The 19,803-nt window shown below is 42.3% G+C and overlaps 2 protein-coding genes across 3 annotated transcripts; one reads left to right on the top strand and one right to left on the bottom strand.

Annotated features, from left to right (window-relative positions):
* The first annotated feature begins 1,132 nt into the window (after window positions 1-1,132).
* On the top strand, window positions 1,133-6,565 carry endou (endonuclease, polyU-specific). Its single transcript, XM_083563933.1, has 7 exons — window positions 1,133-1,239; window positions 3,567-3,735; window positions 3,840-4,045; window positions 5,651-5,764; window positions 5,838-5,944; window positions 6,117-6,259; window positions 6,361-6,565. Exons 1-7 carry the CDS (start codon window positions 1,182-1,184, stop codon window positions 6,473-6,475), a joined length of 912 nt encoding a protein of 303 aa, XP_083420059.1. The 5' UTR covers window positions 1,133-1,181; the 3' UTR covers window positions 6,476-6,565.
* Window positions 6,562-12,722, bottom strand: sumf1 (sulfatase modifying factor 1). Of its 2 annotated transcripts, XM_083563766.1 has the most exons (9): window positions 12,443-12,720; window positions 11,792-11,965; window positions 11,435-11,509; window positions 11,083-11,165; window positions 8,383-8,505; window positions 8,142-8,256; window positions 7,941-8,054; window positions 6,954-7,013; window positions 6,562-6,833 (listed from the first exon to the last, which is right to left on the bottom strand). In XM_083563766.1, the coding sequence occupies exons 1-9, from the start codon at window positions 12,650-12,652 to the stop codon at window positions 6,732-6,734; spliced, it is 1,056 nt and encodes a 351-aa protein (XP_083419892.1). In that variant the 5' UTR covers window positions 12,653-12,720; the 3' UTR covers window positions 6,562-6,731. The 2 variants fall into 2 exon arrangements, with proteins under 2 accessions (XP_083419892.1, XP_083419891.1); XM_083563765.1 differs by having other exon boundaries at window positions 7,941-8,256; window positions 12,443-12,722.
* Between the last annotated feature and the right edge of the window lie 7,081 nt (window positions 12,723-19,803).

The following is a 19,803-nucleotide window of genomic DNA, read 5'->3' as shown; positions in this document are numbered from 1 at the left end:
TTCTGCTATAGACCTTGTGATAAACAATCCAGAATCTTTAAATTTTTTATATAAATGTTTTATATATTTTTTTTTCCGAAGTCGCTCCATGTAGTTTTTATGCTGCTCGGCAAAGTCCTGGCGTTCTCTCAGATTTACGAGGTCGGCACATGGAATGTGTTTTAAGTGACAGGTGCGTTTTATCAAAAGTTCATTTGTGATATTTCTTACCTTCTTAATGTACTTTAGAGCATTGGTTGTCTTGTGCAGAGGAAATTTACTACAACTACTGTACAAATCCATATTATAGCGAGAAACACTCTTAAGACAAGAAAAGAAACCATTACTTCAGAAGATCAACAAGCAGATGAGACTTTGAGATGTTTGCTTCTAAGCACTGTGTATTTGTTAGACGCACAGAGGGTGATCAGATGATTCCTGAATGTGTGGTTCCTACTGTGAAGCATGGGGGAGGTGGTGTGGAGGTGCTTTGCTGGTGACACTGTTGGTGTTTCAGTTCAAATTGAGGACACACTTGACCAGCATGGCTTCCACAATATTCTACAGCAACGTGCAGCTTAGCATCTGGTTTCCAAATGGACAATGACCCCAAATACTCCTCTAGGTTCTGTAATAGCTTTTTGTTCAAGAAGGAGACAGATGACTGGCCTACTCAATCACTCCATCTAAATCCAGGTGGGATGAGTTTTTAAGAAGAGTGAAGGAAAAGCGGCCAACACACACTCAACACCTCTTGGAACTCCTTAAGATTTTTGATAACCCATTCCAGGTGACAACCTCGTGAATCTGATGAGAGAACTTCATGAGCTGCATCAAAGCTAAATGGAGCCACCATGAACAATCTGAAAAAATATGTTATATATTATATAATAAATCTTCTGCTCTTTAACAGGTTTCTGTTCACTACAGATTCTTCACTATTAATGTACCATGTTGAAATAATGAAAATAAAGAAGAAGGAAAAGTTGTTGTGTAAAAACTTGTGACTGCTTTACTGTAAAAACCATTTGATGAGTGTGAACTTTTAATTTATATAGCCAGAGTCTGATATTGTGGGCGGGTCTTGCTGCAATATGGGTGGGGTCTCTGTTATTGTAGGCGGGGCTTTAGGGAGCTATAAATCTCCAGAGTATAATAAATCTCTGGAGTTACTGTGCTCACACAGATTCATCACTTCCACAATGAGGATCTTTCAGCTTCTTCTGTTCACCTTCACCCTGATCACTCAGGGACATGGCAGTAAGTTTCTCTCTCTCTCACACACACATTTTATTACTGCTACATTCCATAGAAAAAGCATGGACTTAATTTACAGTGTGTGTTATAAAATACACGAAACACACACACACACACACACACACACACACACACACACTTTACTGTAGGATTATTGCAGAATTAGACATCATGCTCCTATCAGATAAATGAATACTGTGTAATGATGCAGTCTCGGCCCCTGGTATAACCAGAGTGCTTTCAAGCTTTTCTGAGAGGAGAGACTACACAACACTGCTCATTACATACACACCTGGAACACCAAACAAACATCTAAATTACAGGAGAAAGATCCGGATCCTGGAGAAAAAAAACAGTGTATTATTCACTCAGACTATTGTGCACTTTTTTATTGTGTATCAAATGAAATGATTATAAAAAGGCATGAAAGCAGATGGTCAGGCAGCGTACCCCAAATTTCATCCCTTCTGTTTTTGGAGATAATAAAAATCAGTAAGTTCTGTAAATCTCTTTACCAGGATTGAGCTACACTGCAGGGGGTAGTGAGTGTAGAACCATCTGACCGATTCTCTGTGTTTCTCCACACATGATAGAGACTCAGTAGAAGGTGACATCACATGAGTAGAAATACAGAGTGCCATCCAGGACCTCAGACCAGGTCGTGTCCATGGGGATGAAGGCTTTTAGAGTGATTTTTATAAAATGTTCACAAAACTCTTAGGTTGTCTTTCAGAATCTCCAGAAACCTTCCAGAGAGTTTGAGAACATTATAATCCCCTAATTCATAAGACAGGAAAAGACCCTCAACACAGGGTTAACTACAGACCCTTTCACTTGGTAATGCTGATGGGAGGATACTGATACTTACAAAGATACAGATAAAGAGATTAGAACATTTACTACCTGCTATTATACATCCACACCAGGTTGGCTGTTAGGGCAAGGTCCTCATCTGATAATCTGAGATAATCTCTTGCACTTGATGGAGCTCTAGTTTGCAGTGACCCTGTCAAGGATTTTTCCCTGGGCGTGGAGAAGACCTATGCCACCAGGGGGTGCTGTAAAGACTCATTTACTGTCTCTGGGTAATGTTAATTCTCTTCACCAAGGACATGGAGAACCTCAGCATGGTTCTGATAAATCAGTCAGTCTGGGAATAAGATCATCTCTAACACAATCTTTCTTCTGCTATGTTGCAGTACAGTAGCTAGCATGCTCACTTACTAACTAGCATTATTCCAGAACATTTCTGTTTTATTCGATTTTTTCCATATGACAACACAGCATTCTGCACGAGTGAATAACGTGTACAGAGATGCTAACAGCTGTACACTTGCTGCTGTTTCACCTGTGAATTAGAAGCAGGAGGAAGAGGAGGAAGAGTTCACCTGGTGTTCCACTGTGAGCTTTATAAAGTAAACACGTCTTTTCCCTGGCAGGGAGTGTGTTGTGAAATGGAACATTCGTGATCACAGATAAATGTAGAAATGTTTATAAATGTTCATCGTGAACTCTGTTATCAGCGTGGCCTCCAGGTTTTCTTTATATTGGCTTGGAGTTTTAAGGTCACTTTTTATCCACCTGCAGAATTTCACACATCAAATAAAGACCATGACGGGTTCCTGATGCCATCACACACATCACCAGGGTTGTGCTAGCTCAAAGAGGGGCAGGTGGGGCAGGGGGGGGCAGAATCCACTGTTTATAGATTATATTAATCGTAATTATCTTCTCATTCACAACCTGAGGGATCAGTGCTCCAGTGCTGATGTTCTAATTTCATCTTCTTCTTTTGATGTCACACAATCACCTAGAATCCTGAGAAACAGTGTACATGGCAGTTTAATACTCATTACTTCAACAAGATCTTTATTTATTTATTTTAGTAGATAATCACAATCTAACCGATGTCCACAAACAAACAGTCTGAGTGTAAGGACGTGTCTGATGTAGGATTTGGAGAGGGACATTCTGATTCTTAGTGTTTGTACATCTGTAATGTTTATGGAATACTCGTTTCCTTATTTAAAACTGAGGAGAAGAAAAAATGTGTCTCTCGTTTCCCATTTCTGTTAATGGATGTGTTTGGTGTTGTTTGTTGAGACCTGGCAACCCAATTTACATACACTACACAGTCTGTAGTAAAGATAAAATGTGGTTTAATCCGAGGCTCATCATTATTAATACTGCAGCACATGTTCAATACACACACACACACACACACACACACACACACACACACACACACACACTGTTGCTTTCTAACACTACATAATTGTGTGTGTGTGTGTGTGTGTGTGTGTGTGTGTGTGTGTGTGTGTGTGTTTCAGACTCTCCTGAAAGCAGCAGTAGAGTGTCAGACTCGGAGATTCGGGATGTTTCAGAGGTTTTATTCCTCCTGGATTTGAACAGAGCCTCAGAGTCACAACTCACCATCAACCCTCAAACTCTCATCCAGCCGTCTGACACTAACTCCAAAACTGACCTTTCACCTCTCCCGTAATACACCGTCTCTCTCACACACACACACACACACACACACACACACACACACACACACACGTTGTACTGAACCCCTCAGTCCCACTCTCCTTTCTCTCCAGGTTGTTTGTGTATGTGGACGAGGTGTCTCTCTTCTCGAAGCCGACCTACGCAGCGTTTCTTGCTTTGCTGGATAACTACGAGAGAAAGACAGGTGTGTCGGAGACCTTTGGTTCCACCGAGGAGCAGGAACAGGAGAACTTCCTGAAAGAGAGCCTGAAGAACACAGAGCTGGGGGGAGAACTCTTCTCCTTCTTCTACACTAAAGGTCTTTACACTGACATCATCCTGCAGTCAGACAGGAAGTAGTTTTATTCTGACACGTCCATCAGTTTCACTTTAAGTTTATTTCTATTGCGCTTTTCACAATGGACAGCTTTACAGACTTTACAGAGTGAAGGTAAATGATGTGTTTATCTCTGATGATGGAGACTGTGGTGACTGTGGTGAAGGAAAAACTCCCTTAGATGTTCTGAGGAAGAAATCTTGAGAGGAACCAGACTCAAAAGCAGAACCTCATCCTCATTTGGGTGACATCAAGAGTGTGATTATAGTCTTTAAACACTACAGAACACTGGAGAGAGAGAACTAACATGAGCACTGGAGTGTGTGATTATAAATCATGTCATAACTTCAGATCCTTTTCCACATTTACTGTGAAACAGCAACTGACATTCACATGAAGATCATTAGAAATGTTCTGAGAAGGAAAAATAACCTGGCTGGCTACTGTGGGTGATATCTGTGGGCGTGGCTGTGTTCAGAATTAACCAATCACCTTCAATCTTATCCTCAAAAGTAATACAACTGTCATCACCCACACCATCCTGATGAACCTCTGATGAAGATCTTTTAATGTAGGACCTTCTTACGCTCATCTTCTTGGTCAACTGCCTGATGAACCTGTGTTCTTCAAACAGCTCACACAACATGTGTGGTCTCACAGGAAAGTATAAAGAATTTCCAAAACATTAGATGTACCATGGAACACCATAAAGTTCATCACCGACAGACAGAGAGACTGGGGCACCACTAAGAAGTCAGGGGGCGCTACTGTCCCTCAAACATTGATAAAAGGACAAGACAAAAACATACTAGGAGGCTGCAGAGAGACGTACAGATACATTAAAGAAGCTGTAGAAACATCTGATGAGAACTGATTACTTTTTGCATGTGACAATCTTTCATATTCTTCATGTCTAGGTGATGGATCAGGGCGTCTAGACGATAATGATAAACACCTAAATGTAACTAAATCATTTAAACCATGTGGCAGAAGGTGTTCAGAAACTGAGCAGAAGTTCTTTGATCAAAATTCGAACAGCTTGTTGTTACCTGAAGCCGTGGTGATGCAGGGAGGTGGCAGCATCAGACTTTGGTCCTGCTTCTCTTCTGCTGGGACTCGAGGGAATCATGGAATCTCCACACCCCAATGTCAGCACAAAGCCTGCAGGTCTCTGTTTCCAGCCCGATTCTGCCCCAGAGCACAAACCAAAGTCAATAACAGAAGATCTCCTCACTGTGTGGACCGAACCATCACCCAGACACAGGGGTGTGAATACTTCTGCACCCGCTCATTACATCATAGTTACTGCTGATGGTTGGTGGTTACTGTTTTACATAATAGAAAAGGATGTGAAGTATCTGTTTCATTACTACACACACACACACACACACACACACACACACACACACACACACACACACAAGCAGTATAACAGGGTGTGTAAACTTTTGATCTTCACTGAAATGTAGACATCTAGATCTGAGCTCATGTGTAGCTCCGCCCCAAACTGTGTGATACTGATATTATTCTGAATCTCAGAGATCTTAAATGGTGTGTGTGTGTGTGTGTGTGTGTGTGTGTGTTCAGGCTATTACAGATCATGGGAGGAGTTTCTGTATGATCTCAGGATGATGTGGTTTGGTTTGTACTCCCGCAGCTCCGGCAAACTGGATTCCAGCGGCTTCGAGCACATCTTCTTAGGTCAGTGTGTGTGTGTGTGTGTGTGTGTGTGTGTGTGTGTTCAGTAGTATTAATGCGAGCGTGTGTGTTGTAGGAGAGATAAAGAATGGTAAGGTGTCTGGGTTCCATAACTGGGTGAGGTTTTACCTGCTGGAGAAATCAGGACAACTCAACTATTACAGTCACAGTTATGACGGTCCTGTAAGTCTCTCACGCACACGCGCACACACACACACACACACACACACACACACACACACACACACACACACACACACACCATCTATTGTTACAGTGTTAAAACTGCATTCCAGTTGAAATGAAATGGGTGTGTGTGTGTGTGTGTGTGTGTGTGTCCCTCACCTTGTCTCAGTGGACGTCGTATCCTGATGTTTTGGGGATGCAGTTCATGTGGGACGGTTTTTATAAGCAGGTCGGTTCTGCTCTGATCGGTTCGAGTCCTGAGCTGGACCTGGCCATGTACACACTCTGTTACATCACACGCCCTGGAAAACAGTGAGTCTTTGCTCCAATGTCCTGCTGCTCCTGTCTCTGTACACCCAGTCCTCTCACAGTGTGTTTAACCCTGTGTGTGTGTGTGTGTGTGTGTGTTTTAGATGTCTTCTAAGTTTGGGAGGAAAGCAGCTAAGCATCCAAACGTACACGTGGGACAAGACCACGTACGGAGACGGAAGGAAGTACATCGCCTCCGCCTACCCGATCACTCCATAACCTCAGAGTCTAGTGTGAATTAACACACACACACACACACACACACACACACACACACACACAGAAATAAAATGAATCACAGCAGGTACAGAGCAGGTCGGTGTGCGTTTATTCTCATTTGTATAAAAACTGAACACTGATCACTCAATCACTGACGCAGTGTATCATATAAAACACATCAGTGTGTCCATCACACCTATCCCTCATGATCATCCCCTCCTGCAGGGGGCTCTCCAGGCCACAGTCTCACAGAGGGTCACGGTGTGAAATCAGCTGCACAGCGGAAACCGAGATTTGAGGCTGAACTGTCAGGAGTGTTCTGACTACGAGCAGCACATCTGTACCTGTAACAATACGACTACAGAGAGAGAGAGAGAGAGAATATTATAAAGAAGTGATGTATAGTATCATTTTTCATGTGTGTGTGTGTGTGTGTGTGTGCGTGTGTGTGTGCGTGCGTGTGTGCGCACGCGTGTACCTTATGACACATGTAAGATCCCCCCTTCTTCACTCGGTCACTCCCTTTTTCTGGTCCTTTCTGTACATACAGTAAATAACAACAACAACAGCAATAATAATATGACAGTTTTTCTCAGTTGCTTTGCAGCATTTCCTTATGATATTAAGTGAATGAATTAATCTTAATATTTGCAAATCAGTAAAGTGCAAAAAGTCTCAAAACAATTTGTACAAACGGCACCAACACAATGGATTATTTGCAAAAGCCTGAACTTCTCAGAATCTTTCATTTATCTCTAAAAACCAAGTGTGTGTGAATGAACATCATCATCAGTATAAAATGTTCTTTTGTCACTGAACACAAACACGATCATCACGATGTTGAGGCACGTGTTCAGTGCGCTGGCACACGGTTTCAGTGTCGATATTTATGTTAATTATAAAACACCGGACAGGATTCACACCGTTACTGTATAACACTAGTGTTTGTTCATCTCTTAGTGTTTATCCATTTTCAGAAATTGTAATTCTGTGTTTTACCAACTGAAGGTTCACCTTTGACCTGTTTTAGAGAATTAATTAATTATTTAGTGATCTGATGCTGTTTACTCGCATTCATTCATAGACTACATTCATCTGCACAATTCATTCATTCAAGACACATTTTCAATAGAAATGTATGTTTTGGGGGTTAAAACTATTCAGGTGAAACCAGTATAATATCAACATGAACATAAACTACTGATAATGTAGGAAAGAGTAGACACTCGTACACAATCCATTACATGAAAGTACCAAAGTAAAGAGAAAATGCTTTTATGATGAGTGACGACGTGATGGAGGCTAACACAGAGAAACGCTCCAAAAATACGCCAATAATAATAATTATTATTAATAATATGCAGAAACACATCCATCCTCTGTCTGTCTGTCTGTCTGTGTGTCTGTCTGTGTGTCTGTCTGTGTGTCTGTCTGTGTGTGTGTGTCTGTGTGTGTGTGTATATACCGGGTTGTATGCGTGTTCTCGGGTGTGATGAACACTCCACCAGTCTGATGTCCACTCCCACACATTTCCCACCATGTCATACAGACCAAAAGCATTTGCAGGAAACTTCTTTACCTGTACACACACACACACACACACACACACACACACTAAGCTCTTCCACATTCCACTCTTCCAGCAACCCCAAATCCCCCTCCTCACCGGTGAGGTGTGAGAGAACCCGTCCTCAGCAATGTTGTGATTGGGAAAATCCCCCTGCCACAGGTTAGCGTAGTGCTCCCCTCTGGGCATCAGTTTATTCCCCCAGGGGTACAACCTACACACACACACACACACACACACACACACACACACACACACACACACACACACACACACACACAGTTAGAATATAGAAAGTGATACACTGAGATAATAGAGCGTGTTATGTACAGAGCTCCACCTGTCCTGTAGTCCTCCTCTGCAGGCGAACTCCCACTCAGCCTCCGTAGGTAACCTGCGCCCCGCCCACTCACAGTACACCTGAGCATCAGCCCACGACACGTGCAGCACCGGGTGGTCCATCCTACACACACCACCATCATTATCATCATCTCCAACACCATCACCACCACCACCATCATCATCATCATCATCACCACCACCACCATAGATGGAGTCTGTAGGTCATGTGTGTCAAACTCAGGCCCGCGGGCCAAATCCAGCCCGATGTACAATTATATCCGACCCGCGAGATGATTTTATAAAGATCTATTATTATTGTTATTAATGTCCCGGCGATATGAAGCGCTGATAACACAAACTACAGATCCCATAATGCATCGCTTCAGCTGCCTTACCGAACACTAGACTACCTGAGAACATTCCAGCGTCAATCAAGTGGAGCTTCTGTTGATGTATTTAACCCTATTGTACAGTTATTGTGAAACAGCGCCTCACAGTGGTGAAGAGAAAAGTTGACTCTGAGTAGACACGTGTGTGTTATTAGTGGAGTGAATGTGACTGTAATTAAGGAATTGAATCTAAGACGGAACTACGAGACAAAACATCAGGAGAAGCTGAAGAACCTGAATGCAGAGCAGAAGATACAGAAAGTAGAAGAGTTAAAGAAGAATCTCACATTTCAGCAGATGTTTTTCACCAGAGCAAAATCCCAAAGTGAAGCTGGAGTGAAAACAGAGGAGAAATCAGAGGAACATCAGCCGCTTATTTACTGAGGGAGAGTTTCTGAAGAGCTGCATGATGAAGCTGTGACACGTCTGGTGTTTGACTGGAGATATTTTTATGGAGAGCAAAATATTTTAAGTTATTAAAAGTTTAAGATTATTTTTTATAAAATGGCATAAGAGCAAAGAAATCTGATTGTTTTAATTTGTTGTGATTTTAACGTTTACTTAAAAACAATTTTTATTGATTTGTTTAGGGTTTTTGCAGCATGTTCATATTTCTAACTTGTGAGAAAAAATATTTTAAGTTATATAAAGTTTTAGTTTATTTATTCTGGAATAATTTTCTGTTTTAATTTATATTTATGTAAAAAAAAACATTTAGTTTTAGTGTGTTCAATAAATGTTTATCCTGTTCGGCCCGCAACCTAAAGTGTGCTTTGAGTTTTAACCCCCTGTGAAAATGAGTTTGATCTAGGTGATGGGGTGGTCAGTATAGACGGAGACTGTAGGTGATGGGGTGGTCAGTATAGACGGAGACTGTAGGTGATGGCGTGGTCAGTATAGACGGAGACTGTAGGTGATGGCGTGGTCAGTATAGACGGAGACTGTAGGTGATGGGGTGGTCAGTATAGACGGAGACTGTAGGTGATGGGGTGGTCAGTATAGACGGAGACTGTAGGTGATGGGGTGGTCAGTATAGACGGAGTCTGTAGGTGATGGGGTGGTCAGTATAGACGGAGACTGTAGGTGATGGGGTGGTCAGTATAGACGGAGACTGTAGGTGATGGGGTGGTCAGTATAGACGGAGTCTGTAGGTGATGGGGTGGTCAGTATAGACGGAGTCTGTAGGTGATGGGGTGGTCAGTATAGACGGAGACTGTAGGTGATGGGGTGGTCAGTATAGACGGAGACTGTAGGTGATGGGGTGGTCAGTATAGACGGAGTCTGTAGGTGATGGGGTGGTCAGTATAGACGGAGTCTGTAGGTGATGGGGTGGTCAGTATAGACGGAGACTGTAGGTGATGGGGTGGTCAGTATAGACGGAGACTGTAGGTGATGGGGTGGTCAGTATAGACGGAGACTGTAGGTGATGGCGTGGTCAGTATAGACGGAGACTGTAGGTGATGGGGTGGTCAGTATAGACGGAGACTGTAGGTGATGGCGTGGTCAGTATAGACGGAGACTGTAGGTGATGGGGTGGTCAGTATAGACGGAGACTGTAGGTGATGGGGTGGTCAGTATAGACGGAGTCTGTAGGTGATGGCGTGGTCAGTATAGACGGAGACTGTAGGTGATGGGGTGGTCAGTATAGACGGAGTCTGTAGGTGATGGCGTGGTCAGTATAGACGGAGTCTGTAGGTGATGGCGTGGTCAGTATAGACGGAGTCTGTAGGTGATGGCGTGGTCAGTATAGACGGAGACTGTAGGTGATGGGGTGGTCAGTATAGACGGAGACTGTAGGTGATGGGGTGGTCAGTATAGACGGAGTCTGTAGGTGATGGCGTGGTCAGTATAGACGGAGACTGTAGGTGATGGGGTGGTCAGTATAGACGGAGACTGTAGGTGATGGGGTGGTCAGTATAGACGGAGACTGTAGGTGATGGGGTGGTCAGTATAGACGGAGACTGTAGGTGATGGGGTGGTCAGTATAGACGGAGACTGTAGGTGATGGGGTGGTCAGTATAGACGGCGTCTGTAGGTGATGGTGTGGTCAGTATAGACGGCGTCTGTAGGTGATGGTGTGGTCAGTATAGACGGCGTCTGTAGGTGATGGGGTGGTCAGTATAGACGGCGTCTGTAGGTGATGGGGTGGTCAGTATAGACGGCGTCTGTAGGTGATGGTGTGGTCAGTATAGACGGCGTCTGTAGGTGATGGTGTGGTCAGTATAGACGGCATCTGTAGGTGATGGTGTGGTCAGTATAGATGGAGACTGTAGGTGTTTATTAGAATAGTTGCACCACATACACTTTACCTGTGTGTTATAGAAGATCCAGGACCCTCTGTATGTCTCCAGTCTGCTCCTTTAACTGGTGTCCACCAGGGGGCAGCAGCAACCTACTGACCACACACACACACACACACACACACACACACACACACACACACACACACACACACACACACTTTTAAAGCAGCAGATCATAAAGTCTAAACTGTGTGCGCCCTGTGTGATGAATTACAGCTGCAGAATAAACACTAAACTGCAGAACTGATGCACTGATACGAAATAAAACAGATTCAACTTCAGATTTGAACTTCCTCAGTGAGGAACACCACAGTGTGTGTGTGTGTGTGTGTGTGTGTGTGTGTGTGTGTTTCTGTACCGCATGAGTCAAAGAACTTTTTACTTCTTCACTCAGCAGTCCTTCAAACACGAACGAGTCTCCAAAACGCTCTGCCTGCGCGCATAAACACACACACACACACACACACACACACACACACACACACACACACACACACACACACACACACACACTCGTTCAGTCCCCCAGAACAGCAGCTTTATATCAATGCCCTCAGTGTTATTCTTTATCAAGTTATATATTTATATTATAATAGAAATGTAATGGTCAAAGCATTATGGCAGGCCGTGTGTGGGTGTGTGAGAGAGTGAGAGAGAGAGAGAGAGAGAGAGAGAGAGAGAGAGAGAGAGAGAGAGAGAGAGAGAGAGAAAATACCTCTGAAACATAGTGTGTGATGTTAGTAAAACGTTGGAATTGCAAGTTTGTGACTTCGTGCTCTTCGATGTAAAAAGGGTCGACCCACACACTCCTCTGAGGACCTTCTCCATCCTGAGGGATTCCAGGATCATCTGTTCCCATCAGGAACCAACCTCCCTGCAACAGCACCATCTATACACACACACACACACACACACACACACACACACACACACAGAGAGAGAGGAAGGGAGAGATGTTTGTGAGAGAGAGAGAGAGAGAGAGAGAGAGAGAGAGAGAGAGAGAGAGAGAGAGAGAGTGTGTGTGTGAGGGGAGAGGAGGGAGAGGGGGGTAGAGAGGGAGAGGGGGGTAGAGAGGGAGAGGAGGGAGAGGGGGGTAGAGAGGGAGAGGAGGGAGAGGGGGGTAGAGAGGGAGAGGAGGGAGAGGTGGGTAGAGAGGGAGAGGGGGGTAGAGAGGGAGAGGGGGGTAGAGAGGGAGAGGGGGGTAGAGAGGGAGAGGAGGGAGAGGGGGGTGGGTGGAGAGAGAGGGAGAGGAGGGAGAGGGGGGTGGGTGGAGAGAGAGGGAGAGGAGGGAGAGGGGGGTGGGTGGAGAGAGAGAGAGAGAGAGAGAGAGAGAGAGAGAGAGAGAGAGAGAGAGAGAGGTGTGTACCTGACTCAGAATCACTTCTTTATTCGCTCTTTCTGAATATTTCTCAGCTGGATTCTTCACATCTTCTCCTCCTTCCTCACCCTCCTGTTCTTCAGCCCGGACTCTGTGGAGTGTGTTACAGCCGCAGTCCTGAGCAGGTTCATCTTCACACTTGACACACACACTCACACACACTAATAAACACACACTATACACACACAGCGCCATCATTACATTCCCGCTGCAGCTACATGGAGGACGCCATCTTACATCGACAGTGTCACGTGACAGGTCAGCTGACCGGAAGTGACAGAACTCGACACTCGGTAAAGATCCTGCGCACACAGTAAACAAACGTCTACAACTACAATAAATAAACACACACGTGTGTGTTAAACGTGTTCATTATTAAATTAAAGTCATATAAGGTGTGTATTAGACTAAACCCTGACTGTTTTATTACCATTACATCGCAGTTGGCGAAAACAGAAACCACGCCCACAAGATTAGAAAAAGTATATAAAACAACTTTCATCCTATTAACCACACCCTATTAACATTAATCATCTCATTAACCACACCCTATTAACATTAATCATCTCATTAACCACACCCTATTAACATTAATCATCTCATTAACCACACCCTATTAACATTAATCATCTCATTAACCACACCCTATTAATATTAATCATCTAATTAACCACACCCTATTAACATTAATCATCTCATTAACCACACCCTATTAACGTTAATCATCTCATTAACCACACCCTATTAACGTTAATCATCTCATTAACCACACCCTATTAACTTAATCATCTCATTAACCACACCCTATTAACGTTAATCATCTCATTAACCACACCCTATTAACATTAATCATCTCATTAACCACACCCTATTAACGTTAATCATCTCATTAACCACACCCTATTAACATTAATCATCTCATTAACCACACCCTATTAACATTAATCATCTCATTAACCACACCCTATTAACATTAATCATCTCATTAACCACACCCTATTAACATTAATCATCTCATTAACCACACCCTATTAATATTAATCATCTCATTAACCACACCCTATTAACATTAATCATCTCATTAACCACACCCTATTAACATCAATCATCTCATTAACCACACCCTATTAACATTAATCATCTCATTAACCACACCCTATTAACATTAATCATCTCATTAACCACACCCTATTAACATTAATCATCTCATTAACCACACCCTATTAACATTAATCATCTCATTAACCACACCCTATTAACATTAATCATCTCATTAACCACACCCTATTAACATTAATCATCTCATTAACCACACCCTATTAACATTAATCATCTCATTAACCACACCCTATTAATATTAATCATCTCATTAACCACACCCTATTAACATTAATCATCTCATTAACCACACCCTAGTAACATTAATCATCTCATTAACCACACCCTATTAACATTAATCATCTCATTAACCACACCCTATTAACATTAATCATCTCATTAACCACACCCTATTAATATATAGGGTTCCACTACTCTTTCCCATAACTTCATGGTGTGACTGATCAACTTAATTCCCCTGTAGTTACTGCAGGTCTGCACATCTCCCTTATTCTTAAAGATCAGTACCAGCACACTCCTTCTCCATTCCTCAGGCATCTTCTCACCTTCCAAAATCCTGTTAAACAATCTGGTTAAAAACTCCACTGCATCTCCTAAACATCTCCACGCTTCTACCGGTATGTCATCTGGTCCAACCGACTTTCCACTCTTCATCCTCTTAATCGCTGCTCTCACTTCCTCCTTACTAATCCTATCTACATCCTGCTTCTGCTTCCTGTCCTTCTGCCTGAACACTGAAATAACACATGATCTCTGAAACACCTGCAGGATTTTATTCTCCTTAATATGTTCTTCTTCTTCTTCTTCTTTTTCTTCTTCTTCTTCTTCTTCTTCTTTTCTCTCTCTCTCTCTCTCTCTCTCTCTCTCTCTCTCTCTCTCTCTCTCTCTCTCTCTCTCTCTCTCTCTCTCTCTCTCAAAATAACCATATATAAAATAAACTGGATTTAACCAGAAGAACTCTTGTTTACCCAAATTAGCGCCAGTCCTCCAGTGAGAATGGACAGTTATCTTTGTATTTATTGATCTCAGGATGATTCATGAAATTCTTTAGAAGATGTGAAATCTCTGAAATACAAACAGTCTATTGATGGGGTGAAAGATGGTCCAGGACTAAAAAACCAGAGGAACAACTGTTCTTGTTCATATTTGTGACAAGGATCAGCTTTGAGCCCTTTCCTGCAGTGGTGATGGACAGGCTGATGGATGAGGTCAGACAGGGCAGATGTAGAGGACAGGGTGATATAGAGATAAAGAATCTGCTGTGGAGAACCCCAAACAGTAGCAGCTAAAAGAAGAAGAGGCTTTATGTACACGGTAATGTTTATTTATTTGGAACATAACACACATCCATTGAGTTTACACTCAGTGTTGGCTTTATGAGGTGAACAGAACTGGAAACAGCAAGAGGAGAACCGAGCGTGTGCGCAAATAGACGGAAACAGCCGGAAATAGCCGAGCAGAGACGGAAATAACCGATTGTGGTCGATCATTGCCGGAAATAGCCGAGTGTGGCCGATTAGAGCCGGAAATAGCCGAGTGTGGTCGATCAGAGCCGGAAATAGCCGAGTGTGGTCAATCAGAGCCGGAAATAGCCGAGTGTGGTCGATCAGAGCCGGAAATAGCCGAGTGTGGTCGATCAGAGCCGGAAATAGCCGAGTGTGGCCGATTGGAGACGAGCAGCAGGCAGATGAAGAGCGGGTTGTGAGAGTCGGGAGTTTCTTCGGCATGATGTGTTTTTTCCAAGACGCAGGTTTTAGACAAAACTACTGAAGAAAAGTCCGAGGACGAAGTGAAGTTCAGCTTTGTGAGGTAAAAAAAACCTTCAGTAACACGTTCAATCCGAGCTTCAAGTTTTATCAGATAAATATTTATATGATGTGAGACAGAGCATCGCTCAGCGCCTCCACCACAGGAGAAGTTCTGCAGCAGGAAAAAAGCGCCCGAGATACAAAAGACTCCCAAATGATCTCCTTTTACAGCATGAGGAGGAAATCAAACCCTTTCAGGGTCACAAAGAAGTTTTTTTACTGCTCTTCTGAACGCACAAGTGAAATTCTCCACATGATTTTAATATTTAGGAGTTTTTTTTAACTTCTTGATTGATTTCTCAGGATGATTATCAGACCTGCTCTTGTTTGCTGTGAGGTTTACACTAAATGTTTGGGTCATTTTGGGTTCTTTTTGTTATTTAGAGTATTAAAGTAGTCTGTATGTATTGTGTATGTAGTGTGTATGTAGTATGTATGTATTGTGTATGAGTGGGTATGTAGTGTGTATGTAGTATGTATGCATTGCGTATGAGTGTGTATGTAGTGTGTATGTAGTGTGTATGTATTGTGTATGAGTGGGTATGTAGTGTGTATGTAGTATGTATGCATTGCGTATGAGTGTGTATGTAGTGTGTATGTATTGTGTATGAGTGTGTATGTAGTGTGTATGTATTGTGTATGAGTGGGTATGTAGTGTGTATGTAGTATGTATGCATTGCGTATGAGTGTGTATGTAGTGTGTATGTATTGTGTATGAGTGTGTATGTAGTGTGTATGTATTGTGTATGAGTGGGTATGTAGTGTGTATGTAGTATGTATGCATTGCGTATGAGTGTGTATGTAGTGTGTATGTAGTGTGTATGTATTGTGTATGAGTGGGTATGTAGTGTGTATGTAGTGTGTATGTATTGCGTATGAGTGTGTATGTAGTGTGTATGTATTGTGTATGAGTGTGTATGTAGTGTGTATGTATTGTGTATGAGTGGGTATGAAGTGTGTATGTAGTATGTATGCATTGCGTATGAGTGTGTATGTAGTGTGTATGTAGTGTGTATGTATTGTGTATGAGTGGGTATGTAGTGTGTATGTAGTATGTATGCATTGCGTATGAGTGTGTATGTAGTGTGTATGTATTGTGTATGAGTGTGTATGTAGTGTGTATGTATTGTGTATGAGTGGGTATGTAGTGTGTATGTAGTATGTATGCATTGCGTATGAGTGTGTATGTAGTGTGTATGTAGTGTGTATGTATTGTGTATGAGTGGGTATGTAGTGTGTATGTAGTATGTATGCATTGCGTATGAGTGTGTATGTAGTGTGTATGTATTGTGTATGAGTGTGTATGTAGTGTGTATGTATTGTGTATGAGTGGGTATGTAGTGTGTATGTAGTATGTATGCATTGCGTATGAGTGTGTATGTAGTGTGTATGTATTGTGTATGAGTGTGTATGTAGTGTGTATGTATTGTGTATGAGTGGGTATGTAGTGTGTATGTAGTATGTATGCATTGCGTATGAGTGTGTATGTAGTGTGTATGTAGTGTGTATGTATTGTGTATGAGTGGGTATGTAGTGTGTATGTAGTGTGTATGTATTGCGTATGAGTGTGTATGTAGTGTGTATGTATTGTGTATGAGTGGGTATGTAGTGTGTATGTATTGCGTATGAGTGTGTATGTATTGTGTATGTAGTGTGTATGTATTGTGTATGACTGGTTATGTAGTGTGTATGAGTGTGTATGTAGTGTGTATGTAGTATGTAGTATGTATGAGTGGGTATGTAGTGTGTATGTATTGTGTATGAGTGGGTATGTAGTGTGTATGAGTGTGTATGTAGTGTGTATGTAGTATGTATGAGTGGGTATGTAGTGTGTATGTATTGTGTATGAGTGGGTATGTAGTGTGTATGAGTGTGTATGTAGTGTGTATGTAGTATGTAGTATGTATGAGTGGGTATGTAGTGTGTATGTATTGTGTATGAGTGGGTATGTAGTGTGTATGAGTGTGTATGTAGTATGTAGTATGTATGAGTGGGTATGTAGTGTGTATGTATTGTGTATGAGTGGGTATGTAGTGTGTATGAGTGTGTATGTAGTATGTAGTATGTATGAGTGGGTATGTAGTGTGTATGTAGTATGTATGCATTGCGTATGAGTGTGTATGTAGTGTGTATGTATTGTGTATGAGTGTGTATGTAGTGTGTATGTATTGTGTATGAGTGGGTATGTAGTGTGTATGTAGTATGTATGCATTGCGTATGAGTGTGTATGTAGTGTGTATGTAGTGTGTATGTATTGTGTATGAGTGGGTATGTAGTGTGTATGTAGTGTGTATGTATTGCGTATGAGTGTGTATGTAGTGTGTATGTATTGTGTATGAGTGGGTATGTAGTGTGTATGTATTGCGTATGAGTGTGTATGTATTGTGTATGTAGTGTGTATGTATTGTGTATGACTGGTTATGTAGTGTGTATGAGTGTGTATGTAGTGTGTATGTAGTATGTAGTATGTATGAGTGGGTATGTAGTGTGTATGTATTGTGTATGAGTGGGTATGTAGTGTGTATGAGTGTGTATGTAGTGTGTATGTAGTATGTATGAGTGGGTATGTAGTGTGTATGTATTGTGTATGAGTGGGTATGTAGTGTGTATGAGTGTGTATGTAGTGTGTATGTAGTATGTAGTATGTATGAGTGGGTATGTAGTGTGTATGTATTGTGTATGAGTGGGTATGTAGTGTGTATGAGTGTGTATGTAGTATGTAGTATGTATGAGTGGGTATGTAGTGTGTATGTATTGTGTATGAGTGGGTATGTAGTGTGTATGAGTGTGTATGTAGTATGTAGTATGTATGAGTGGGTATGTAGTGTGTATGTAGTATGTATGCATTGCGTATGAGTGTGTATGTAGTGTGTATGTATTGTGTATGAGTGTGTATGTAGTGTGTATGTATTGTGTATGAGTGTGTATGTAGTGTGTATGTATTGTGTATGAGTGGGTATGTAGTGTGTATGTAGTATGTATGCATTGCGTATGAGTGTGTATGTAGTGTGTATGTAGTGTGTATGTATTGTGTATGTAGTGTGTATGTAGTGTGTATGTAGTGTGTATGTATTGCGTATGAGTGTGTATGTAGTGTGTATGTATTGTGTATGAGTGGGTATGTAGTGTGTATGTATTGCGTATGAGTGTGTATGTATTGTGTATGTAGTATGTATAAGTGGGTATGTAGTGTGTATGAGTGTGTATGTAGTGTGTATGTAGTATATACAGTGAGGAAAATAAGTATTTGAACACCCTGCTATTTTGCAAGTTCTCCCACTTAGAAATCATGGAGGGGTCTGAAATTGTCATCGTAGGTGCATGTCCACTGTGAGAGACATAATCTAAAAAAAAAAATCCAGAAATCACAATGTATGATTTTTTAACTATTTATTTGTATGATACAGCTGCAAATAAGTATTTGAACACCTGAGAAAGTCAATGTTAATATTTGGTACAGGAGCCTTTGTTTGCAATTACAGAGGTCAAACGTTTCCTGTAGTTTTTCACCAGGTTTGCACACACTGCAAGAGGGATTTTGGCCCACTCCTCCACACAGATCTTCTTTAGATCAGTCAGGTTTCAGGCCTGTCGCTGAGAAACACAGAGTTTGAGCTCCCTCCAAAGATTCTCTATTGGGTTTAGGTCTGGAGACTGGCTAGGCCACGCCAGAACCTTGATATGCTTCTTACAGAGCCACTCCTTGGTTATCGTGGCTGTGTGCTTCGGGTCATTGTCATGTTGTAAGACCCAGCCTCGACCCATCTTCAATGCTCTAACTGAGGGAAGGAGGTTGTTCCCCAAAATCTCGCAATACATGGCCCCGGTCATCCTTTCCTTAATACAGTGCAGTCGCCCTGTCCCATGTGCAGAAAAACACCCCCAAAGCATGATGCTACCACCCCCATGCTTCACAGTAGGGATGGTGTTCTTGGAATGGTACTCATCATTCTTCTTCCTCCAAACACGTTTAGTGGAATTATGACCCAAAAGTTCTATTTTGGTCTCATCTGACCACATGACTTTCTCCCATGACTCCTCTGGATCATCCAAATGGTCACTGGCAAACTTAAGACGTGCCTGGACATGTGCTGGTTTAAGCAGGGGAACCTTCCGTGCCATGCATGATTTCAAACCATGACGTCTTAGTGTATTACCAACAGTCACCTTGGAAACGGTGGTCCCAGCTCTTTTCAGGTCATTGACCAGCTCCTCCCGTGTAGTTCTGGGCTGATTTCTCACCTTCCTTAGGATCATTGAGACCCCACGAGGTGAGATCTTGCATGGAGCCCCAGTCCGAGGGAGATTGACAGTCACGTTTAGCTTCTTCCATTTTCTAATGATTGCTCCAACAGTGGACCTTTTTTCACCAAGCTGCTTGGCAATTTCCCCGTAGCCCTTTCCAGCCTTGTGGAGGTGTAC

The sequence above is a fragment of the Silurus aristotelis genome (assembly GCF_946808225.1).
Source record: "Silurus aristotelis genome assembly, chromosome: 2".
NCBI classification, from domain to species: domain Eukaryota; kingdom Metazoa; phylum Chordata; class Actinopteri; order Siluriformes; family Siluridae; genus Silurus; species Silurus aristotelis.
This window is presented reverse-complemented; position numbering and strand designations above follow the sequence as displayed.